This window comes from Oryctolagus cuniculus, chromosome 3 (genome assembly GCF_051225735.1).
Source record: "Oryctolagus cuniculus isolate XC-2025 breed Fujian yellow rabbit chromosome 3, ASM5122573v1, whole genome shotgun sequence".
Classification (NCBI taxonomy): Eukaryota; Metazoa; Chordata; class Mammalia; order Lagomorpha; family Leporidae; genus Oryctolagus; species Oryctolagus cuniculus.
In genome coordinates, this window is record NC_142869.1 from 181,966,855 (window position 1) to 181,992,429 (window position 25,575).

The 25,575-nt window shown below is 50.1% G+C and overlaps 1 protein-coding gene across 26 annotated transcripts in view; it reads right to left on the reverse strand.

Moving 5' to 3' along the window:
• AGK (acylglycerol kinase) overlaps positions 1 to 25,575 on the reverse strand; it is a 103,897-nt gene that overhangs the window by 10,103 nt on the left and 68,219 nt on the right. For 20 of the 26 annotated variants that reach the window (XM_089329645.1, XM_089329644.1, XM_089329639.1 and 17 more), the window contains 5 exons: positions 24,996 to 25,065; positions 16,547 to 16,626; positions 8,939 to 8,996; positions 1,688 to 1,835; positions 1,201 to 1,298 (listed from right to left, as the gene is read on the reverse strand). In XM_089329645.1, the coding sequence (XP_089185771.1) occupies positions 1,201 to 1,298; positions 1,688 to 1,835; positions 8,939 to 8,996; positions 16,547 to 16,626; positions 24,996 to 25,065 (454 nt within the window). The remainder of the gene's footprint in view (positions 1 to 1,200; positions 1,299 to 1,687; positions 1,836 to 8,938; positions 8,997 to 16,546; positions 16,627 to 24,995; positions 25,066 to 25,575) is intronic. The other 6 variants (XR_016231829.1, XM_089329653.1, XM_089329654.1 and 3 more) reach the window with 2 other exon arrangements.

The window sequence follows — 25,575 nt, forward strand, 5'->3', positions numbered from 1 at the left end:
ACCATCACAAAAATAATGGCTGCTGGGGCAGGTCTCTGGCCTGGTGGTGAAGACGCCTGCTCCCGTATCAGAGCTCCTGGGTTTGATTTCCAGCTCCAGGTCCTGACTCCGACTTCCTGCTGCCATGGACCCAGAGCGGAGAGGTGGACCCTGGCTTCAGTGACTGATTCCCGCTACCTACAGGGGAGACCTGGATTGAATTCACTGCAAACATTTGAGGACTGAACCAGTAGATGGGAGCTCTGGCTCAAATTTTTTTTAAAAAAGGACTGTATCTAAAAATAAAGTATTGACATAAGTAAAATTTGCATCCTTTTTTATCCCAGTGACAAATGGAAGTAGGACTTTTTTTTAAGATTTATTTATTTGATGGGGCCAGCGCTGTGGCTCACTTGGTTAATCCTCCGCCTGCAGTGCCGGCATTCCATATGGGCGCCGGGTTCTAGTCCCAGTTTCTCCTCTTCCAGTCCAGCACTCTGCTGTGACCCAGGAGGGCAGTGGAGGATGGCCCAAGTGCTTGGGCCCTGCACCTGCATGGGAGACCAGGAGGAAGCACCTGGCTCCTGGCTTTGGATTGGTGCAGTGCTGGCCATGGCGGCCATTTGGGGAGTGAACCAAAGGAGGGAGGACCTTTCTCTCTGTCTCTGTCTATAACTCTACCTGTCAAATAAATTAAAAAAAAAAAAAGATTTATTTATTTGAAATCCAGAGTTAGAGAACAAGAGAGAGACAGAGAGCACTTTCATCCACTGGTTCACTCCCCAAACGGCACAGGAGCCAGGAGCTTCCTCCGGGTCTCCCACGTGGGTGCAGGGCCCCAGCACTTGGTCCATCCTCCACTGCTCTCCCAGGTGCATCATCAGGGAGCTGGATCAGAAGTGGAGCAGCCCGGAAATGAACTGGTGCCCACATGCGATGACGGCACTGCCGGTGGCGGCTTCACCCACTCCACCACAGCACCGGCCCCAAGGAGTAGGTAACTTTTCATCTGTACAGGCCACTACGCAACGGCCAGAACTCTAACTCAGAGCCCACGGAGCTTCCCCGGCACCTCTGCACTCCTTGACAGCCACACACACCCCTTTTCTCCTGATCGGTTCCTCTCTGTCTGCACAGGGTCAAAATCAATCAGTGCAAGAACACGTAGCCTTGGTCAGTTTTCCCAGACACCAGATGTTTCTCAAGCAAAAGCACACTCACCGTCAGGTCAAGCTGGCTGTTCCGTGTTGTGATGGACAGTTCAATGGTGGACAGCTGTACTTCCTTCCAGTCTTGCAGGCTCACCTCTTGGGAGAGGGCTGTGGGAGACGCACAGGCACAAGTCAACTTCTTGCACCAACAACTCACCACCCACTAGCAGCACAGTCCACTCAGCTCCACCAGCCCTTCTACTGACCGTCCCTCACCCTTCTTAGACACAACGGGTAAGGAGCCAGGCTCCAAGTGGGATGTGTCTGCAACACCCACACCAGAAGTAGCTGTGCTGGCGTCAGCGTCAGTGTCAGGGAGAGTGCACAGCCTCCTGGGCCCATCGCTGGGGCCTCGTTTGGGCCTACCCTGGTGGCACACGGAAGGCTGCCTTCAACGACCCTTCAGGTCCACCTCGGTGCTAGCTAAGGCTCTAGACCGATTTCTGGGGGTCTGCTTTCGGGCGCTCTCATCTCCCTTCCGTCACCACGCTGCTCACCTTCCGGAGGTGGTGCCCAGTATGACGCGAGCCTTCGCAATATTCTCCTGTACAAAGACGGCCGGGGAGGGGTCCCTTCTGGCTCACTGGGTGGTCTCACTGTAGGACCCGTGTACGAGATGGAGGCTTGATGCGTTTGAGGCCACTCCTTTAAATGAGAAGAGAAAAGCTTTCGTCACACACGATTCTTCATTCTGGGAGTCTGTCTCTGCAAACATCGATATTCTAGCTCTACTTGCTGGGGCCACCTCTCGGTGCATGGACTCAAGTGTCGTTTCCTGCGACAGTTCCTTTCTGAGAACCACAGACCCCGTGGCTGTTGCCACCACCGCTCTACCACAGAGCAGGAAATCCAAGTGGACCGATAACCACTGCTTACACTGGTCCAAAAACCCATGAATAAAGTCATCCCCTAAAAACGCTATCCGTGGTGACGCAACAATGAAATCAGCCAGTTGCATCCGGCACTTACTTCACTTCTGCACCCACATCACAGAGGCCAGCCAGGCTTGGTCAGGCTTGCAAGTCGGCCCAAGGCTTCTCGCCTCTGCTCCAAAGCCCAGCAGCCTCAGGTTGCAGTCTGTTTTCTACTTCTGGGAGCCCCCGGCCCAGTGTCGTCCTGAGTCACCTGATGGTGTCTGCGCCTCACCCCTTGACGGCGGCTCTGACTCACCAGGCCAGCCCTTCCCGTGGCCACACCCTGGCCCTTACATCCTGAAAAGCGAAAATTCTGATCTCCTACTCTCCAGTCACACCCACATCCCACGTACCCAGAGTCTCAGGGTAAACTTCTCCCTCCTCTCAAGCTTCCATGGCGTGAATTACAAACAGTAAGAAGCAGGTCTCAGCTTCACCACTTACTCCTGCCCACGTCCAGAGGGCTGAGGCATGGTCCCGGCCGGCCCCTTCCTCCCACCCCTCTGCCCCATGGCCCTGGCCCCTTCCTCCCGCCCCTCTGCCCCATGGCCCCGGCCCCTTCCTCCCGCCCCTCTGCCCCACGGCTCCTGCCCCTTCCTCCCTGACCCATGGCCCCAGCCCCTTCCTCCTGCCCCCTGCCCCGCGGCCCCCACCCCTTCCTCCCTGCCCCATGGCCCCAGCCCCTTCCTCCTGCCCCACAGCCCCACCTCTTCCTCCCGCCCCTCTGCCCCACGGCCCCCGCCCCTTCCTCCGGCCCCTCTGCCCCATGGTCCTGGCCCCTTCCTCCCACCCCTCTGCCCCGCGGCCCCCGCCCCTTCCTCCTGCCCCTCTTTCCCACGGCCCCCGCCCCATGGCCCCCGCCCCTTCCTCCCGCCCCTCTTTCCCACGGCCCCTGCCCCTTCCTCCCTGCCCCGCGGCCCCGCCCCTTCCTCCAGCCCCTCTGCCCCACGGCCCCGCCCCTTCCTCCAGCCCCTCTGCCCCACGGCCCCGCCCCTTCCTCCCGCCCCTCTGCCAGCAGCTGTCCTCCAGGCACGCCTCTGCTGCGGCTTCCCACAGGAAGCTCACTGCGGTGGTCTCTGCCCTGGAGAAGCCACTTCCAGTGGACGAGTCCAGTCTGTGGCACCAGGAAGTCAGGTTGTGACCCTGCATCGAAACTGTGTCCCTCCCTCCTGCGACATGCATAAAACTGACACTTTCCATCCCCATCTGCCGGGTTCCTAGGAACGACTGCATGATTCGGTCCGAATGCAAAGGCAGAGGACAGGGATGTTACTGTTTGGCCCCTGAAGATGCTAACCCCACTGGGAATTCCGCTCGCTGGCCATTCTGTTTTTCTCAGCGCCTTGTTAATTACTTCCTGTTGCTTCCTTGGCCCTTGTTTTCGTTCATAATGCACTTGCCAAGAAGCCCAGTTGTGGAGACACCTGTCACTACGTCACGGCTCGGGAATCCGTCCAGTCACCCAAATTCTTGGTCCCCACAGATCCCTGGTCTCAGGGCTTCAGAGCCGCTTGATCATCCCCCTGAACCTGCTCTCTCATGTTTCCCCCAACCCCACCCCCGCCACCACCCACCTCCTTCTCAGCACTTCCCTGAGAGTAGCAGGGACAGGAGAGAACTTCCGTAACTTGCAGATGAAAGCAAGATTGTAGCACCTATTCTCTATTTCTCCTGCATCAAGGAAGGTGTCCCTTCCTGTCCTGGGACAGCCCAGGGCTAAGATCCCTCCCACACACTTCTATTGGCGTGGGCCTTACCAAACCACTCATGCTTTCCTCTCTCCTTTTTCTTCACCTCTTCCCACTCTATTCTTGTGCTTAGGAGTGTAAAGGCAAGGATATTTCTTCAATCAAAAAAGCAACACTCCACCGACCCCTACTTAGAACTTTCGCCTTCTCTGCAAATCAAACTCCTTGGCCTGAGAGGCCTCCGCTCGCTGCCGCTGCCGCCGCCTCGTCCCCCATACGTTCCTGAGCGTTCTTAAACATGGCTGCAGCCTCCCCAGTCTGGAAGCCACCAGCTTGGAGGCTGCCGAGTCAGTGGACACTGTCCTGTCTGTAGTCACACACTTGCTGCTGCTTCCTGGGATTCTCACTTCTGTGGGCTTCTATGTCAGCGCCCCCTCCTAGATCTGCTCTTAGTACGCCCTCGTCGTCTTTTCTGGCCCTTTAAATGCTCATATTCCTCAGGGCTGTTCCTGGCCAGCTGTTAGCAGTGGTAACTTCACCACCCCCACAGTGTCAATGCCACAGCTGCACTCAGAGACATCCACATGGATTTCCTCAGCCCAGACCTCTGCCGAATTCCAGGCCTGAATCACAACTCTACCCACACTTGTCTGTACCGTGGGCTTGACAAATTCAGTGTGAACCAAACTGAAAACTTCGTCTTTCTGCACACACTTGGTCTTACTCTAACCCTCACACTGATAGAAAACTCTAGTTACAAAACTCTAGCGCCTCACACCAAACTCTGGCAAACCCATATTCTTCCAGCGTTTGCCCGTTCCCCCTCCGTAAGCTCTTTCATGCACCCTCTGCTGGTAACACTCAGCACTTCAGTCTATACCTAATCGCTTCTCCCTGCGGTTACAGCAATCTTCTATCTCATGCCCTCACCTTTAGCTACTCATATGCAATCTCTCGTCCACACTGTTGCCGAACAATTTTTTAAAGTGCATATCTGGCCGGCGCCGCGGCTCACTAGGCTAATCCTCCGCCTTGCGGCGCCAGCACACCAGGTTCTAGTCCCGGTCGGGGCGCCGGATTCTGTCCCGGTTGCCCCTCTTCCAGGCCAGCTCTCTGCTGTGGCCCGGGAGTGCAGTGGAGGATGGCCCAGGTGCTTGGGCCCTGCACGCCATGGGAGACCAGGAAGAAGCACCTGGCTCCTGCCATCGGATCAGCGCGGTGCGCTGGCCGTGGTGGCCATTGGAAGGTGAACCAACGGCAAAAGGAAGACCTTTGTCTCTCTCTCTCTCACTGTCCACTCTGTCAAAGATAAAAAAAAAATAAATTGCATATCTGTTCATGTCACACCTCTGCTCATGTCAGTCCTCTGCTCACGTCAGTCCTCTGCTCACGTCACACCTCTGCTCACGTCAGACCTCTGCTCACGTCACACCTCTGCTCACGTCACACCTCTGCTCACGTCACACCTCTGCTCACGTCAGACCTCTGCTCACGTCACACCTCTGCTCACGTCACACCTCTGCTCACGTCACACCTCTGCTCACGTCAGTCCTCTGCTCACGTCAGTCCTCTGCTCACGTCACACCTCTGCTCACGTCACACCTCTGCTCACGTCACACCTCTGCTCACGTCAGACCTCTGCTCACGTCACACCTCTGCTCACGTCACACCTCTGCTCACGTCAGTCCTCTGCTCACGTCACACCTCTGCTCACGTCAGACCTCTGCTCACGTCACACCTCTGCTCACGTCAGACCTCTGCTCACGTCACACCTCTGCTCACGTCACACCTCTGCTCACGTCAGTCCTCTGCTCACGTCAGTCCTCTGCTCACGTCACACCTCTGCTCACGTCAGTCCTCTGCTCACGTCACACCTCTGCTCACGTCAGACCTCTGCTCACGTCAGACCTCTGCTCACGTCAGTCCTCTGCTCACGTCACACCTCTGCTCACGTCACACCTCTGCTCACGTCACACCTCTGCTCACGTCACACCTCTGCTCACGTCACACCTCTGCTCACGTCAGACCTCTGCTCACGTCACACCTCTGCTCACGTCAGACCTCTGCTCACGTCAGTCCTCTGCTCACGTCAGTCCTCTGCTCACGTCACACCTCTGCTCACGTCAGACCTCTGCTCACGTCAGACCTCTGCTCACGTCACACCTCTGCTCACGTCACACCTCTGCTCACGTCACACCTCTGCTCACGTCAGTCCTCTGCTCACGTCACACCTCTGCTCACGTCACACCTCTGCTCACGTCACACCTCTGCTCACGTCACACCTCTGCTCACGTCAGTCCTCTGCTCACGTCACACCTCTGCTCACGTCACACCTCTGCTCACGTCACACCTCTGCTCACGTCACACCTCTGCTCACGTCACACCTCTGCTCACGTCAGTCCTCTGCTCACGTCACACCTCTGCTCACGTCACACCTCTGCTCACGTCAGTCCTCTGCTCACGTCAGTCCTCTGCTCACGTCACACCTCTGCTCACGTCAGACCTCTGCTCACGTCACACCTCTGCTCACGTCAGACCTCTGCTCACGTCACACCTCTGCTCACGTCACACCTCTGCTCACGTCACACCTCTGCTCACGTCAGTCCTCTGCTCACGTCACACCTCTGCTCACGTCACACCTCTGCTCACGTCACACCTCTGCTCACGTCACACCTCTGCTCACGTCACACCTCTGCTCACGTCACACCTCTGCTCACGTCACACCTCTGCTCACGTCAGTCCTCTGCTCACGTCAGACCTCTGCTCACGTCAGACCTCTGCTCACGTCACACCTCTGCTCACGTCAGTCCTCTGCTCACGTCAGACCTCTGCTCACGTCACACCTCTGCTCACGTCACACCTCTGCTCACGTCAGTCCTCTGCTCACGTCAGACCTCTGCTCACGTCACACCTCTGCTCACGTCACACCTCTGCTCACGTCACACCTCTGCTCACGTCAGTCCTCTGCTCACGTCACACCTCTGCTCACGTCAGTCCTCTGCTCACGTCACACCTCTGCTCACGTCACACCTCTGCTCACGTCACACCTCTGCTCACGTCACACCTCTGCTCACGTCAGTCCTCTGCTCACGTCAGACCTCTGCTCACGTCACACCTCTGCTCACGTCACACCTCTGCTCACGTCAGTCCTCTGCTCACGTCAGACCTCTGCTCACGTCACACCTCTGCCCACGTCAGACCTCTGCTCACGTCACACCTCTGCTCACGTCACACCTCTGCTCACGTCAGACCTCTGCTCACGTCAGACCTCTGCTCACGTCAGTCCTCTGCTCACGTCAGACCTCTGCTCACGTCAGACCTCTGCTCACGTCACACCTCTGCTCAAGACTCACTAACTCCCCAGTGCTTTAAGGGGGTAAGTCCAAGGGCACCTCAAAGCCTGCCCTGCCCTTCCACTCTCTGGCCCTCTACCTTTGTTGCCTGCCAGCCTACTGTGTGGACAGCAATTAATTACCATATTAACACCACTGGGAGTTCACACGTCCTGCCTCCTGCCTGGGATGCCCTTTATCTGGTCCTGCATATGTATTCCAAGTTCCCTAAGCACCACGTTCCCCAGGAAGACTCTCTGACCTGCAGTCAGGTGTACACGGCCCTCCTCTCCACTCCGTCTCATTCTCTCCACACCTGCCAAACCACGGATCTCCTTACCTGCACCTCTGCCCCAGCATAAGACTACTTCCTGAGGGCAACAAAGCTGTCTTACTCGATTTTTGTGTCTCAAGAATATATCGACAGTTGTTAGCTAAATAAACGGATGAAAGCAGTTTACATTCTCCTGGACTCTAACATTTAAACACATAGCTCCTGTTTCTTCCAGAATCCACTCACTCTTCCCCCAGTGGAACTGCTCCCTGAGAAATACATTTATTAACCCAGTTGACCCCAGATACAGAAAGGTCTTGTTCTCGGAAATCTGTTGTGAAACTCACACAGGTTTACCTCTAGTACTTTTTGCTTTTTACACTTGAGTTTTTAAAACTGGAATTTTTTAGCAGGTAAAGGGAACTATTATTCCAAAAAGTTTTATAATGACAGATCTTACTTTTATAATTAGAAAAGAAAAAGTCTGATAACTCTGGATAGTAACATTGGAGCCACACTTCTCACTACATTCAAACTTTATCTGCCAACCTCCAGATGACAAACTGGGAATACACTACTTTGATCTGCATAAAAGCGGAACATAATATGTAGTCCACAGTCACAGGTGACTTCATTAGCATTTTCATTCATATAAATTGTTACACTTTTCTCTATACCAACACAGAAGCAATGCCCAATAGAGCTTTCTCTGATAATGGGAATATTCTATATATGGACTATCCAATATAGTAACCATTATCCACATTTAGCAAGAAAAGTTTGAAATATATTATAGGTGAGCCTGTATAATTAGATGTATTCTGATATAAACTCCATTTACAGCTACTAATACAGACACACTACAAATAACTGACGAAACATATGTTACTCTGCTCAAAGTCCGAGCAGACTGTGTGAATTAATAGCACAAAGAAGTAGATTGCTAAGGAGAAACCCAGGGGTGACTGCCGTGGCACAGGGGGTGGAGCCACCTCTCGAGATGCCCACATCTCACACAGGAGTGCCAGCGCCACCCTGGTTACTCTGGGCATCCCACCCAGCTCCCTGCTGCTGTGCCTGGGAGGCAGTGGATGATGGCCCAGGGGCTGGGTTGCTGCCACCCTCATAGAAGACACAGATGGAGTTCCTGGCTCTTGGCTTTGCCTGTGACCAGCCGTGGCTATTGTAGGCATACGGAGACTGAACCAATGGATGAAGATTGTGTGTGTGTGCGCCATGTGCATGTGTGTGTACATGTGTGTCTCCCTCTGCCTTCCAAATAAAACCAAATACATAAATACATCATTTTGAGAGATTAATATGGGTTTGGTCATGGGGGGGGGTGAGTTGGCAGTTGGGGGCTGATGCTTTTCAAACAGGAATGTTTTCCATATTTGCATGTGACCAAAATACCGCACTTTAGAGCTGGAGTATATCATGTGCATCTGTAGCAAGAACCCTTAAACTATCGCAAATAAACACATCACAGAGAAACAACAAAGCAAACACAGCAAGTCTTGATCATGCAAACTGCATTTACCTTAAGAGTGCTGAGAAAGTGGGCTGCTTTGATTTTTAAAGGTCCGAGATACCAGTACCTGAGAAAGACAAGATGAGCACAGCTTAGGATATGAGAGTAACTATCACGGTGATCAGTACCGTCCAGGACACACAACACATCAGATTGCACCTCTACTGCGAGGGGCTGCTCTGGGAGGCTTCGAGATCACGGCTCAGCACAAGAGTGAACTGTTGATTTGCGTTTCAACACAATGCCCAATAGTACGTAGTTAGACAGAAGAGTTTCTTGCAGTTTGTAAGGGATATACAACCAGTCTCCCGAGCCCTCAGATTGGCAGGTATTGCTGTAGTACTGACCTCCAACCACAGAACATGGTGGAGTGCCCCTCACCCCACAGAGCCACAAAAGAGGATGGGACAGTCACACAGGACGCACATGTGTCACCCGGGGACGCGCGCGAGCTCCCTGCTGGAGGCCGCGTCACCCGGGGCCGCGCGTGAGCTCCCTGACTAGAGGCCGCGTCACCCGGGGCCGCGCGTGAGCTCCCTGACTAGAGGCCGCGTCACCCGGGGCCGCGCGTGAGCTCCCTACTGGAGGCCGCGTCACCCGGGGCCGCGCGTGAGCTCCCTGACTAGAGGCTGCATCACCCGGGGCCGCGCCTGAGCTCCCTGCTGGAGGCTGCGTCACCCGGGGCCGCGCGTGAGCTCCCTACTGAAGGCTGTGTCACCCGGGGCCGCGCGTGAGCTCCCTACTGGAGGCTGTGTCACCCGGGGCCGCGCGAGCTCCCTGACTAGAGGCTGCGTCACCCGGGGCCGCGCGTGAGCTCCCGACTGGAGGCCGCGTCACCCGGGGCCGCGCGTGAGCTCCCGACTGGAGGCCGCGTCACCCGGGGCCGCGCGCGAGCTCCCTGCTGGAGGCTGCGTCACCCGGGGCCGCGCGTGAGCTCCCTGCTGGAGGCCGCGTCACCCGGGGCCGCGCGTGAGCTCCCTACTGGAGGCTGCGTCACCCGGGGCCGCGCCTGAGCTCTCTGACTGGAGGCTGCGTCACCCGGGGCCGCGCGTGAGCTCCCTGCTGGAGGCCGCGTCACCCGGGGCCGCGCGCGAGCTCCCTGCTGGAGGCCGCGTCACCCGGGGCCGCGCGTGAGCTCCCTGCTGGAGGCTGCGTCACCCGGGGCCGAGCCTGAGCTCTCTGACTGGGTCCGTTCCTCCGTCTCCTCTCATACACACAGGCCATTTCACGTCACTCACGTTACGAAGCTCTGAGATGTCGAATGCTGCATGGGAATGAACAGGATCTCTACATTTTGCTAAATCTAAATACATAAAAGATACTGAATACAGGGAAGGTGCTTGGTTGGAATTAGACACTACCATACAGTAGATTCCTCTCCTAGATTTATCTGTTACCAATCACCCCACCTTAACTGTGCACTAGTGATTCTGGTCATTATGTATTTACTTAGCACCAACTATGTACCTGAATGAAACAGAAGAAATTCACAGTATAAGATCCCTATCCTTGAGTGCTTATGATTTGAAGAAATAAGACCAAAAGAGGTAACAGAAAGTGACTATATATGACACAGTATAAACTGATGACTCTTTACTGGTAAGGGAAATTAAGAAGGGCCAAAAATTGTGAATGGGAGGCCGATGCTGTGGCGTAGCGGGTAAAAACCTTCTAGTCCATTCTGAAAGAGCTGTATGGCAACAAACTGGGAAACCTAGAAGAAATGGATGGATTCCTGGACACATACAAACTACCTAAATTGAGCCATGAAGACAAAGAAAACCTAAATAGACCCATAACCAAGACAGAAATTGAATTAGTAATAAAGCCCCTACCAATAAAGAAAAGCCGATGACCAGATGGCTTCAAAGCTGAATTCTACCAGATATTTAAAGAACTACCTCCAATTCTTCTCAAGCTATTCAAAACAACTGAAAGGGAGGGAATCCTCCCAAATTCTAAGAAGCCAGGATCACCTTAATACCTAAATCTGAAAAACATGCAACAGAGAAAGAGAACTACAGATCAATTTCCCAGATGAAATAGATGCAAAAATCCTCAACAAAATTCTACAATCGAATCCAACAACACATCAGAAAGATCATCCACCCACACCATGTGGGATTTATCTCTGGTATGCAGGGATGGTTCAATATTCGAAGATCAACCAATGTGATTCACCACATTAACAAACTGCAGAACAAACACCATATGATTATCTCAATAGATGCAGAAAAAGCATTTGATAAAATACAACACCCTCTCATGATGAAAACTCTAAACAAATTGGGTACAGAAGGAACATTCCTTAACACAATCAAGGCAGTTTATGACAGACCCACAGCCAGCATCCTATTGAAGGGGAAAAAGTTGGAAGCATTTCCACTGAGATCCGGTACTAGACAGGGATGCTCACTTTCACCATTGCTATTCAATATAGTCCTGGAAGTTTTAGCCAGAGCCATCAGGCAAGAAAAAGAAATCCAAGGGATACAAATTGGGAAGGAAGAAGTCAAGCAATCCCTATTTGCAGATGACATGATTCTACATATAGAGGATCGAAACGTCCCCACTCAGAGACTACTGGAACTCAGGGAAGACTTTGCTAAAGTAGCAGGATATATAGTCAAAACACACACAGACAATGCCATGTCTGAGAGAGGTTTTTTTTTTTTTTTTTTACAAGCAGACAGTGAGAGAGAGACAGAGAGAAAGGTCTTCTTTTTCCGTTGGTTCACCCCCCACAACTGGCAGCTATGGCCAGTGTGCACTGCACCAATCTGAAGCCAGGAGCCAGGTGCCCCCTCCTGGTCTCCCATGCAGGTGCAGGGCCCAAGCACCTGGGCCATCCTCCACTGCCTTCCAGGCCACAGCAGAGAGCTGGACTGGAAGAGGAGCAACCGGGACAGAATCCGGCGCCCCAACCGGGGCTAGAACCCAGGGTGCCGGCGCCGCAGGCGGAGGATTAGCCAAGTGAGCCGCGGCGCTGGCCGAGAAAGAACTTCTAAGACCAATATCATTCACAATAGCTACAAAATAAAAAAAAAATCAAATACCTTGGAATAAATTTAACCAAGGAGGTCAAAGATCTCTACCATGAGAATTATAAAACACTAAAGAAAAAATAGAAGATGATACAAAAAAAAAAAAAAAAAAAAAAGGAAAAATCCTCCATGCTCATGGATTGGAACAATCAATATGATCAAATGTCCATTCTTCTAAAAGCAATTTACAGACTCAATGCAAAACCAATCAAAATACCAAAGACATTCTTCTCAGATCTAGAACAAATGATGCTGAAATTCATATGGAGGCACAGGAGACCTCGAATGGCTAAAGCAATCCTATACAACAAAAACACAGCCAGATGCATCACAATACCAGATTTCAAGACATACTACAAGGCAGTTGTTATTAAAACAGCAATGGTACTGCTACAAAAATAGATGGATAGACCAATGGAGCAGAACAGAAACAGCAGAAGTCAATCCAAGCATCTGCAACCAACTTACATGTGATCAGGAGCTAAATTCAATCCTTAGAGCAAGGACAGTCTATTCAATAAATGGTGCTGGGAAAACTGGATTTCTGCGTGCAGAAGCATGAAGCAAGACCCCTACCTTACACCTTACACAAAAATCCACTCAACATGGGTTAAAGATCTAAATCTATGACCCGACACCATCAAATTATTAGAGAACATCAGGGATATTCTGCAAGACACTGGCAAAGAGTTCATGGAAAAGACCCCAGCGGCACAGGCAGTGAAAGCCAACATTAACAACTGGGATTACATCGAATTGAAAAGTTACCATACTGCAAAAGAAACAGGAAAGTGAAGAAGCAACCGACAGAATGGGAGAAATTATGTGCAAACTATGCAACTGATAAAGGATTAACAACCAGAATCTACAAAGAGATCAAGAAACTCCACAACTACAAAACAAACAACCCAGTTAAGAGATGGGCCAAGCGGCGCTGTGGCGTAGCAGGTAAAGCTGCTGCCTGCAGTGCCGGCATCCCATATGGGCGCCGGTTCGAGTCTCAGATGCTCCACTTCTGATCCAGCTCTCTGCTGGTATGGGAAAGCAGCAGAAGATGGTCCAAGTCCTTGGGCTCCTGCACCCGTGTGTGAGACCTGGAAGAAGCTCCTGGCTTCAGATCAGCACAGCTCCTGCCATTGCGGCCAACTGGGGAGTGAACCAGCGGATCGAAGACCTTTCTCCCTCCCTCTCTCTCTGCCTCCCTCCCTCTCTCCCTCTCTCTGCCTCTCCTTCTCACTCTGTTTAACTCTGACATTCAAATAAATAAATAAACCTTTAAAAAAAAAAGAGAGAGAGATGAGCCAAGGAGTTAAACAGACATTTTTCAAAAGAGGAAATCCAAATGGCCAACAGACACATGAAAAAATGTTCCAGATCACTAGCCATCAGGGGAATGCAAATCAAGATCACAATGTGGTTTCACCTCACCCCGGTTAGAATGGCTCTCATACAGATACCAACAAACAACAAATGCTGGCGAGGATGTAGGGAAAAAGGTACCTTAATCCACTGTTGGTGGGCATGTAAACTGGTAAAACCACTATGGAAGAGAGTTTGGAAATACCTCAGAAATCTGAATATAGACCTACCATATGACCCAGTAATCCCCCTCCTCAGAATGTACCCAACGGAAATGAAATCAGTAAAAAAGAATTATCTGCACCCCCAAGTTTACTGCAGCTCAATCCACAATAGCTAAGACATGGAATCAACCTCAATGCCCATCATGGAAGACTGGATAAAGAAATTATGGGATATGTACTCTACGGAATACTACACAGCAGTAAAAAAAAAAAAAAAATGAAATCTGGTCATTTGCAACAAGATGGAGGAATCTGGAAAGCATCATGCTGAGTGAAATAAGCCAGCCCCAAAGGGACAAATACCGTATGTTCTCCCTGCTCTGTGAGAACCAACAGAGCACCTACAAGGGAGCCTGCAGAAGTGAAACTGGCCCCGAGAAGCAATGACTTGAGCTACCCTTGTCTTGACAAGTTTCAGTTTTTTGTTTTTTCATCACACTATTTGTTGCACTCTTTACTTAATACAGAGTTAATCATATGTGTATAAAGTCAATTTACAGTAGATCTCAATAAAAAATAAGAGTGGGAATAAGAGAGGGAGGAGGAAGTTTGTAACTGTAAAGCTGTATAGTTCTGCATACATTTCTACAGAGTTACTTCTAAAGGTACAGTTAAAAAACTTGTCATAGGATTCCAAATCCCATTAAGCTTGGTGCTAAAAATTCCATCTTAATTGTTAAAGTGATCATATTAAGTGTTAAAGTGATCATACAAATAGGATCAAGTGTCTGGCAATAATAGTAGATAGGATTAAAAAGGAGATAACGTTCCAACATGGGAAGCAGTCCACTCAGCAGACTTACAGAATGACTATCGCTTTAAGTAACACTCTGACCTTGGAATCAACCCTTAAGGCTTCCTGGTCTGGCTGAAAAGCCTGTGAGAGCATTTCAGGCATGGAAAGCCAAGACACTGGGGCAAAAAATGTCCTACATGAAGGATCTCTGTGCATGAACCCCCAGCGGAAAGAAGTGGCCATCAAAGAAGGATGTACTTTTCTCTGAAGGGAGGAGAGAACTTCACTCTGCTTATGGCTTTGTCTAAATACTGATGGAGTTTGTGGACTCAGATGGCTTCCATAGCCTTGGCAGCTCATGTCAAGAGCCTTGCGTGGGCACTGATGTCATACATAAGCATGTTAACTGTTAAATTAACAGGAGTCACTGTGCACTAACTCTCCATGCAGGACCTCTGTCCTCAATGAGTTGTATTATGAGTTAACCGTAAAACTAGTTCTCAAACAGTTTGTGTTTTGGTGTGTATGTATGTGCAAATTGTTGAAATCTTTACTTAGGATAGAGTTGGTCTTCTGTGCACAAAGTTAACTGAAAATGAATCTTAATGGAGGATGGGACTGGCAAGGGGAGAGGGAGGAGGAGGAAGGGAGAGGATGGGAGTGTGGGTGAGAGGGCAGGTATGGTGGGAAGAATAAATGTATTCCCAAAGTTGTACTTATAAAATTTGTATTCCTTAAAAAATAAATTAAAAAAAATCCAATGGGCAATGTAGAACCATTCTAAATTATTATTCAAGTTGATGCTACTAATGAGATCCTTGCTCATATGATTTTCCCCCTATATATATATGTGTGTGTGTGTGTTTCCTTAGAGTTTGCTTGTTTTTTTTTTTAAACCAGTTAGCCAAACAGAAACACATCCAGCTCAGGCAGCTAACTACCTTCTATACTGTCGGCAGGTCTTTCATCTCCACCAGCAGCACATTTTGACACTATGCTTGCAGTCTTCCCATGGCCAGTGAAGAAATGATTTATTGTGTCCTTACTGTTTCTTCCTTAACACAAAGCAACTCGGCAGACAGCACTAGCCGGGCATTACAACCATCACTAAAATGTTAGAATTCACCATTCAGAAAAAACTGAAATAAAGGGCAAGATACTCCTAAAACGCCGACCTGTGCGTGTGTTTAGTTATTAATTAAAGCATTTGGAAAACAATTTGCTCTCACAGACTTTTTCAGGGAATGCTAAACAACTCCTCTTGATGAGCTCCTGAAATTTGAGGTTGTGCATAGAACACAAAGCAATTGGTGGCATCAACATACCAGAGCACATTTGAAAATAAAGACATAGAGTATTTAAGAATACAGGGTGTAATATAACACAATAGTGTCTCCCGCTGACATTCTTCTGTCGGGGCTTTCATTAGCAGAAATGATAAAATGACACAAGTGAGACATTTTTGTAATCCGTGTGGCAGGCTGGCCCACGACACGAAGAGGGATTTCTTGATGAGAGCTGTGGGAGATCAGTCATAATTCAGTTAAACTGTAACTAAAACTGGAAGCCCTCATTTTGTAAGAAAAGTAAGGGATGAACAGCAGCCCCCAGGTGTGACGTGAACCCACAGTGTCCCTGTTCTCTCACACACATCAATGGGCCTGCTCACACCCTCTTTCCAAGCCAAGTTTCATTTCAAGCAATGGATCTCCAGGAGTAAGTCCATTTCCAGGAAAAGACGGCCACTCAACAGGCCTGTTATTCCATAACACAGCTGCTATCTGCCTCCCTTCCTTAAGAGGGGCAGCATGTGGTCTCTCAAGCTTTTCTTTCAAAAAGAAAGAAAAAACACCACCCCTCTGGAATAGTCTGTGAGCTCCAGGAGGCCATGGCATAGGCACGCCTTTGGCTTGGTGCCCAGCTAAGCAGGACAGGAAATCCCGTTCTCTGCTCAGTCTAGCTTGAGCCTAAGCTACACTCAACCGCAGGCTGCCCTCCGAAGAGAGCGCCACACCCTTCTCTCTTCAACTCCCAGCAAGCGAGTGTCTTCCCCGAGGGTATAACCTCTACCTTCTTATGTATGACCTCTATAACCTCTGCAACCTCTACCTGTATGACCTTCATTATTCACACACAACTCCACTCCAGGCCCACCAGACTTATCCCCAGCAGATCACTGCACATTAAAACCTCAAAGACCAGGACAGCAAAGACATCTTAAAGACAGTCACACATCGGGATGGTCGTTCTTTACTTGCTAACTTTGACAGCGGCATCTCTGAAGGATCCCCAGCGCAGGCCAGTCATCGCAAACACAGGCTGTTCCTTTTCACCCTGGAAGTTAAATGCACTTCATTTAGATTAACAAGTACGGCAACTGGCAACTCTCTATGGGCAGGCACCAGCAAACGCTCACGGCCTGCTTTCTATCAGACCCGAACTCTACAAGGCACGTTCCAACTTTGAAGAAATGAACCTTGTGAGTGCCCAGCAGGAGGACATGAAGAAGCCATGCAAGAAGTTGTTCTTTATTAGCTCCTGAACCTGCTGCGAGGGGACACACTGCCACCCGCAGACCGTCACTCAGGGAGCGCTCGGTCAGCAGCCACTCCTCTCCTCACACAAGCATCTTTTATTCCACTTTCCCATGAACTTTTTCAAGTGCCTCATACTTGTCCAGCACGAAGATGATTTAAGCAGCGTTCTTTTTGGAAGGCCAGAGCCCTCAAGTCCTGATACTTCAGAATATTGCACTCGAACATCTGAAAATTCAGTCAAGTATTTCACAGCACACCATAAAAAAACCGAGGTGAATTTAGCCCAAAGCTTTGTGGTCAAACACTGCATATCCCAATCAGCAAGTTTCCAGCAAATCGTGAATTAAGCAATTCATAACAATGAAGTTTACAGAGTTTAAGAGTTTGGACTCCATAAGCAACCTTCCTTAAGGAAGTTAAGTACAAGTAATACTTAGATACAAGTAATACAGCAGAGGGCCGGCGCCGTGCCTCACTAGGCTAATCCTCCGCCTTGCAGCGCCAGCACACCGGGTTCTAGTCCCGGTCAGGGCGCCAGATTCTGTCCCGGTTGCCCCTCTTCCAGGCCAGCTCTCTGCTGTGGCCAGGGAGTGCAGTGGAGGATGGCCCAAGTGCTTGGGCCCTGCACCCCATGGGAGACCAGGACAAGTACCTGGCTCCTGCCATCGGATCAGCATGGTGCGCTGGCCGCAGCGCGCCGGCCGCGGCGGCCATTGGAGGGTGAACCAACGGCAAAGGAAGACCTTTCTCTCTGTCTCTCTCTCACTGTCCACTCTGCCTGTCAAAAAAACAAACAAACAAAAAAACTAGTAATACAGCAGAGTGCCTGGGTTCCTGCCTCCCACATGGGAGACCTGGATTGCATTCCCAGGTTCTGGCCCCAGTGTCCCCTCTGTGCTGGCTGCCACTGGCATTTGGGTAGCAAACCAGTGGATGGGCACTCTTTGTCTCACTCTCATTTTTAATTTCTAGAACCAAGTCATCGCCCCACCACAACCAGTATAAGCAGAAAATTAAGAACTGATGAGAATCCTGGGCACTGGAAGAGAAGTACTCTACGCCTTCTCCTTAGGGAAGGGGGTGCAGCCCTCCAACTCCACTGTACTCCCATTCCAACTCTGCCAAAGCCAAGTGAGGGAGAATCATGAACAGGAAAACCTACAAGATGCTGGCCTCTCTTGGGGCAGGTGCTGTGGCACAGTGGGTTAAGGCCCCAACCTGCAGCGCCGGCATCCCATATGGGAGCCAGTTCGAGTCCCAGCTGCTCCACTTCCGATCCAGCTCCCTGCTAATGTGCCTGGGAAAGCAGCAGAGGGTGGCCCAAGTGCCTGGGATCCTGCACCTACACGGACCCGGAAGAAACTCCAGGCTCCTGGTTTCAGCTCAGCTCAGCTCTGGTTGTTGCAGCCATTTGGGGAGTGAATCAGCAGATGGAAGACCTCTGTCTCTACTTCTCCCTGTATCTCTTTCAAATAAATAAAACAACACTTAAAAAAAAAAAAAAAAAGATGCTGGCCTCTTGTCCCAGTGTTGGGCATCTGCCTGCACAGATGTGCCTTTCTGCTCGCTGCGAGGAGGAAGGAACTCGAGGGCAGCGTGGAGACGGGTGTGAGGAACTCACTGGCTGCACGGCCAGGACTCTTCTGCCTCCCTGCGCCAAGTGGACACTGCAGACGCAACAGACTCTGAGCCATCTGACAGCCTCGTCTCAGAATCTGCACCAGGGACCGAGGGTACCGAACCTGGGAACTTAGAGGTGAAGCCAGGAAAGGCTTCCGACACCAGACAACTACGTCATGGGAGGCACCCAACAATCGCCACGAACCCGGAAGAGCGAGAGAGCACTTGGTAAGTAGAAGCTTCTCCTTTAGTCTCCTCCTCTGCACTGACAGAGGAGCTAGGAACAGCAGGCGGTGGGCGGGGAGGATGGAATCAAACAGTTCAGACACGGAGCGAGGGGTGACTGCCGGTTACTGAGAGCTGACGCGGTACTGACAGTGACGGACGACGGGTCAGGGCAAGCACTGCACATGGCAGCACGAAGCATAAACCTGTTTGCTTTCATTATCTTAACTGGCATTTACGGGATTCAATGTGATGACCTCATGTACATACACGATGCAAAGTTATTATATCAAGCCAATTAACATATCCACCAACTCCCTTATTTTTTTGTGGTGAGAATTTTGAAATGCAATTTTAGCTGTGCTAAAATGTTTTTATTATTGTGAGTCAGACCCAAAGCTTACCCTTCCTGTCTGACTGCAACTTTGTGTCCCTGGACGAACATTTCAAGGTTAAGGCACTTTAACAAGCACTCCAGAAGGTACCACAGAGGATGCCATGGTGAAATTAGCTAGCAAACACCAAAGCTATCCAATTGGAAACAAGTTATCTTGACAGAAACTGAGGTCTTTAATATGTCAGTGTGCATTATAAATTCTACAGGGAGAGAGACATAAGTTTTCCTGGGTTTGGTGTTGTGGCACAGAGGGTTAAGCCACCACCCAGGACACTGGCATCCCTTATGAGTTTTGGTTCATGTCCCAGCTGCTCCAATCCAGCTCTTTGCTCATGTGCCTGGAAAACAGAGGAAGATGGCCCAACCGTGTGGGCCTCTGCATCCATGTAGGAGACCCGGAGGAAGCTCCTGGCTTCAGCTGGCCCGGCCCCAGCTGCTGTGATCATTTGGGGAGTGAACCAGTGGATGGAAGATCTCCTCTCCTCTCCTTCCCTCCCTCTCTCTCTGCCTTTCAAATAATTTTTTTTAAAGAAGCGGTCCTGAGCTAATGGGCCAGCCCCCCCGGAGGACCCTTCAGCACAACTACGGCTCCTTGAGAAACGATGTTCTGAATTGTGTGCTACGGGCAAGACCTGCTGACAGCTCTAACACTGTTTGCTTTCAGGCCGGTATCGCGGCTCACTTGGCTAATCCTCCGCCTGCATCGCTGGCACCCCGGGTTCTAAGTCCCAGCTGGGGCGCCGGATTCTGTCCCGGTTGCCCCTCTTCCAGTCCAGCTCTCTGCTGTGGCCCGGGAGTGCAGTGGAGGATGGCCCAAGTGCTTGGGCCCTGCACCTGCATGGGAGACCAGGATGAAGTACCTGGCTCCTGCCATCGGATCAGTGCGGTGCGCCGGCCATAGCGGCCATTTGGGGGGTGAACCAACGGAAGAAAGACCTTTCTCTCTCTCTCTCGCTGTCTAACTCTGCCTGTCAAAGAAAACAACAACAACAACAACAAACACTGTTTGCTTTCTTCGTCTGGGAGAAGTGTTTCAGGGGTTTCCTGTTAGGGTTGAGGGAAAAGCCTGTAACCCCAAGGTTTCACTGAGGAGGGTAAGAACGGCTCTGGACAGTAAGTGAGCACCCAGACACACACGACCTGTGTATCTTCAGACAGTGACTTGAGCATGGCTGTCGCCGTTCAGACGTGAAATGCAAGTGAGTGATAGAGACCGGTCCCTTCTGTTGAGTACGCACGAGCACAGTGAAGGCAAGCAAGGCCAGATGGACACAGGGGGAGCCAAGAGACAAAACATCAGGTCCTGGCAGGTATCAGATGATGAGATGAATAGGTCAATCGACAAACACAGTCTGTACTGATGAAATACATGAAACTTGTGTAACTTAAATAAAATTTAAGAAAAAAGAAAAAACAAAACAGGCACACAGTCAGAAGGAGCTGGCTGGAATACCACGCAAAGACTGAAGGACAGGAAGACAATTTCTGCCTCCTCTAGGAATTTCAGGGATCCGGGATCAAGAGAAAAGAAGGAGGTAGAAGGAATTCTCAAGGGGCTCCAAGCACCTCTGAAGAGAATGGTTAAAGCCAGGGTCTGAAAAAACAGAAACCACGGAGCTAGCCAGGAACGACAGGGGAGAGGGAGATACTCCAGCCCCCACAACCCCCTCTCTGGCATAGGCCCTTTGGCTGTGGGTTGGCAGCATCTAAACATCTGATTTAAAAAAAAAGTTGAAAACATTTCTGAACCTGTTCTGGCAGTTTCTTTACAGCCAGCTCTTAGGCAGTGCAGATATTTCTGTTGGAAGAACTGCTCTTTCAAAGTCACAGGATGGTGCCACCTGTTACACCACCTGACAAGGCGTGAAGTGCAAAATGCAACGGACTGAGGCAGTAAACCTAGATCCTAGTTCGGTCTCCGGGACAATTACTCATATCACCAGATGTCTTCTATTTACGAGGGCAAAATATTCCTGCTGACATACAGAGCTGGAGGTGTGACCACTGGTCAGTGTAAAAGCTAAGCATACGGCACTGTTACAATTTCTCTTCTCTTTGGAGAATCTCGTGTTACAGTTCAATGGGGTTGGGGCTATCGTTCACAAGGTGAAGGATGCAGCATCAGGCCTGGGCTTACAATGCTTTTCTCCATGTCTGAAAGCAATTTCCAGAAAGAGGGGGAAAAAGAGCAAGAATTCGACTTAGCTGGGTTCCTCAGAGACCAAACTAGAGGCTGCCGCGCCACATTTTCTAGGAATGGATTCAAAGCTTTGTTTCCTGGGCTGTCATGAAAATACGGAGCCTGTAGTAAATTTAACCCTGGTTTCATCAGTTCACCAAGTCAGTATATTTGAAGGAAAGAGAGAGACAAGAGATTTAAATATAAGCAAGGCAAGATATTCCAGTTAAATTCAGGTATGTATAAGAAACAGCAAGTCACTCCATTACTAAGATACTTATCCTGACCGCTTTCCTTTGGTAATATTTTAAAATAATATTTTCATAGATAAGCATCTATAACACCTTTCGTAGGCTGGAACATCTTTCAGCATAGCCGTACCATTTTTTGAGGACAATTTTATTATATACTAAAAGATCAAATAGAAATTAAATCACTTTGTCATGACCAGGGAGGTTGTGATGGACAGTTCTGACATTGCTGCATGAAGAAAAAAGGAACATAAAAGGCAAGTAGGTTGTGGGCTCCTGGGTTCACCAGCTGGGAATATGCTCAAAGCAAACTCTATACACAAGACCTTCCAGGACCCAAGTCTGGAATGATGACAAGGTGGGGGGACTCCTCTCGGAAATATAAGAAATATGAGCAGAGTACACAGGGCTCAACATCCATAGGATTATTTAACTTCATGGATCTGCCTACTTAGGAATTTGGTCTTTCTGGGGGCTGGGGGTGAATTTACATGAATAAGTGGTTTTTTTGTTTTGTTTTCTTGTTTTTTTTTTTTTTTTTTTTTTTTTTTGACAGGCAGGCAGAGTGGACAGCGAGAGAGAGAGAGACAGAGAGAAAGGTCTTCCTTTTGCTGTTGGTTCACCCCCCAATGGCCGCTGTGGGCGGCACACCACACGCTGATCCAAAGCCAGGAGCCAGGTGCTTCCTCCTGGTCTCCCATGGGGTGCAGGGCCCAAGCACTTGGGTCATCCTCCACTGCCCTCCCGGGCCACAGCAGAGAGCTGGACTGGAAGAGGAGCAACCGGGACAGAATCCGGTGCTCCGACCGGAACTAGAACCCGGGGTGCCGGCGCTGCAGGCAGAGGATTAGCCTAGTGAGCCACAGCGCCGGCCAAATAAGTGTTTTTTTTTTATGAATAAAATTTTTTAAAGAGAAGATTCTGATCAAGAATTGGAATGGTTACTGGACAAATCAAACATACTTGAAGAGTACACTGAGCATTTGTACCCTTCACATAGGTTCCCAACACTGCCTGAGAGTGACCGTCTGTGCGTGTGTGTAAGTTCTGCAGCACTGCTAAACCTGTGAAGAAGTTACCGGGGGTCAGGGATCCTTTATTTTTATTCATGGCATTATAACCACCACATTATTCTTTCTGACATTCAAACTCCTAACATCAGTGAGTAGGACACCACTGGGCTGGCTACTACGCCTCTGTGATGCCCATAGGTTTGTGAGTACTTCTTCACCTTTTTAAAAAATCGATCGATCGATCGATCGATCGATCTATCTATCTAAGAGGTAGAGACAGAGAGAAAAGGTCTATCTATCTATCTATCTATCTAAGAGGTAGAGACAGAGAGAAAAGGTCTGTCTGTCTGTCTGTCTATCTATCTATCTAAGAGGTAGAGACAGAGAGAAAAGGTCTGTCTGTCTATCTATCTATCTATCTAAGAGGTAGAGACAGAGAGAAAGGTCTTCCACCCACTGGTTCACTTCTAATATGGCCCCAACGGCCAGAGTTGGGCCAATTTGAAGCCAGGAGTTTCTTCTGGGTCTCCCATGCAGGTGCAGGGACCCAAGCACTTGGGCCATCTTCTGCTGATTTCCCAGGCCATGGCAGGGAGCTGGACCCAAAGTGGTGCAGCCAGGACTCCAACAAGCGCCCATAGAGGATGCCGGCACCGCAAGCAAAGGCTTAGCCGACTATGCCACAGCGCTGGCCCCTCTTTGCCTTGTTCTTGCCCTGCCTCTGAAAGCCGTCCCCTCACGGCGTCCCGGTTATTTTTCTCAGGAATGAACGGTACAGATGCGCATGCTCACTGCTCTTGGGCCTTACTGCCTCCGACCGCCTTCAGTGAGCATAATCAGTGAATACTAAGTATACTTCTGAAACCATTCATGAGTTCATCAACAAGTCAGCAAGTAAACACTGGACAGCCTACCAGAAAAACAGAAGCTCTGTTCCCACCCAGGATGGAAGAAGCTACGTGAACAGCATTCCCATTTTAAAAAGGTAAAACAAATAAATAAATATTTTAAAAAAGCCAGAAAATCACCGGCGCCGTGGCTCACTAGGCTAATCCTCCGCCTAGCAGCGCCAGCACACCGGGTTCTAGTCCTGGTCGGGGCGCCGGATTCTGTCCCAGTTGCCCCTCTTCCAGGCCAGCTCTCTGCTGTGGCCAGGGAGTGCAGTGGAGGATGGCCCAAGTGCTTGGGCCCTGCACCCCATGGGAGACCAGGAGAAGCACCTGGCTCCTGGCATCTGATCAGCGTGGTGCACCGGCCGCAGCGCACCGGCCACGGTGGCCATTGGAGGGTGAACCAACGGCAAAGGAAGACCTTTGTCTCTGTCTCTCTCTCACTGTCCACTCTGTCAAAAAAAAAAAAAAAAAAAAAAAAAAAACGCCAGAAAATCCACAAAAGCGTAATTCTCTTAAGCTTGTCAGAGAGCCGATGGTACCAGACAACCAAGCGACCCGCACTCCGGGAAGACAGGCTGCACGGAAAGGTCCCAGCTCGGAGGCAGCAGGGGCGAAGAGGAAATCGGTCACCGCCCAGGTCTGCATTTATTCAGCTCTGCCACTGCTCAAAGCAGCCACCGCGGCAGATAGCGCCTCACAGTTCAAAGGCAACCCATAGAGGAACCAAAAACAGTGAACAGACTGGAGGAGATGCAGAGGAATTCTTACCTACGAGAGTATTACAAAAACTGTGGGAAAATTAAAAGTTCATTCTGGTTCAAATGGAATTAAAAGATTTCGGTAGCAAAAAATTTGAGCCAATTCATACTTTTTTTTTTTTTTTTTTGACAGGCAGAGTGGACAGTGAGAGAGAGAGAGAGACAGAGAGAAAGGTCTTCCTTTTGCTGTTGGTTCACCCCCCCAATGGCTGCCACGGCCGGCGCAATGCAGCCGGCACACTGCGCTGATCTGATGGCAGGTGCCAGGTGCTTCTCCTGGTCTCCCATGGGGTGCAGGGCCCAAGCACTTGGGCCATCCTCCACTGCACTTCCGGGCCACAGCAGAGAGCTGGCCTGGAAGAGGGGCAACCGGGACAGAATCCAGCGCCCCGACCGGGACTAGAACCCGGTGTGCCGGCACCGCAAGGCGGAGGATTAGCCTAGTGAGCCGCGGCGCTGGCTATACATTTTCTTAATACACATTTTCCATGAACTTTTTCAAGTATCTTCACTCAATCAAGAAGTCACAGGATCAAAGTCTGGAACTGGTAAACCAAGAAACAGCGTTCTTGGCTCCACAGTAATGCATCACACACCTCAGATGGTTAACGTGGTGGTTCTGATTTATGTTTTTCCACTTTTTAAAAAAGCAGTAACACTAGTAAATTAGTTGTAGCAACCAGAATTACCAGGGAAAGTAGTTTTTCCTGGGGGTAAGACTTGGAATGGGAAGGGAAAGTGGACTGTTTTCACTTTAATTCCAACTGCCATATTTCTTTAATAGTATCTATGTATCACTTCGATAATTGTTGAGAATCTGAAGACTTTACCTTGATTTGTAACACATCAAGTGGGACTGTCTCTCCTTTCACAATCGCAAGCGTGGCATCTGTGATATGTCTGAAAGAGAACGGGAAGGAAAGCAGGTGCTGTGAAAACCAAGCCACACCTCCCCTGGCCACAGACATGCACACACTCACACACCTGGCCATAGACACACATGCACATACAGACACACACCTGACCATAGACACGCTCACACTCACACACACACCTGGCCATAGACACACACACATACCTGGCCATAGACATGTACACACACACGCTCACACACCTGGCCATAGACACACACATGCACATGCAGACACACACCTAGCCATAGACACACACACACACACACACACACACACCCTCTTGCCCTGTCAGGAAGGGAATATTTTCAAAAACTGCAAACTTAGTGGGCACAACTAGAGTAGAAGGCTCTGACTGGGGCTCAGAGAGAGCAGGCCTTGGCGAGGAGAAGCTCATACAAGATATCACTTACTTATTTAACATCTGCTGGGTCTCCACATTGTGCCTGCATATTTAACACTGGAAAATATGACTCTTAAATGAATAAAAAAATCTTCT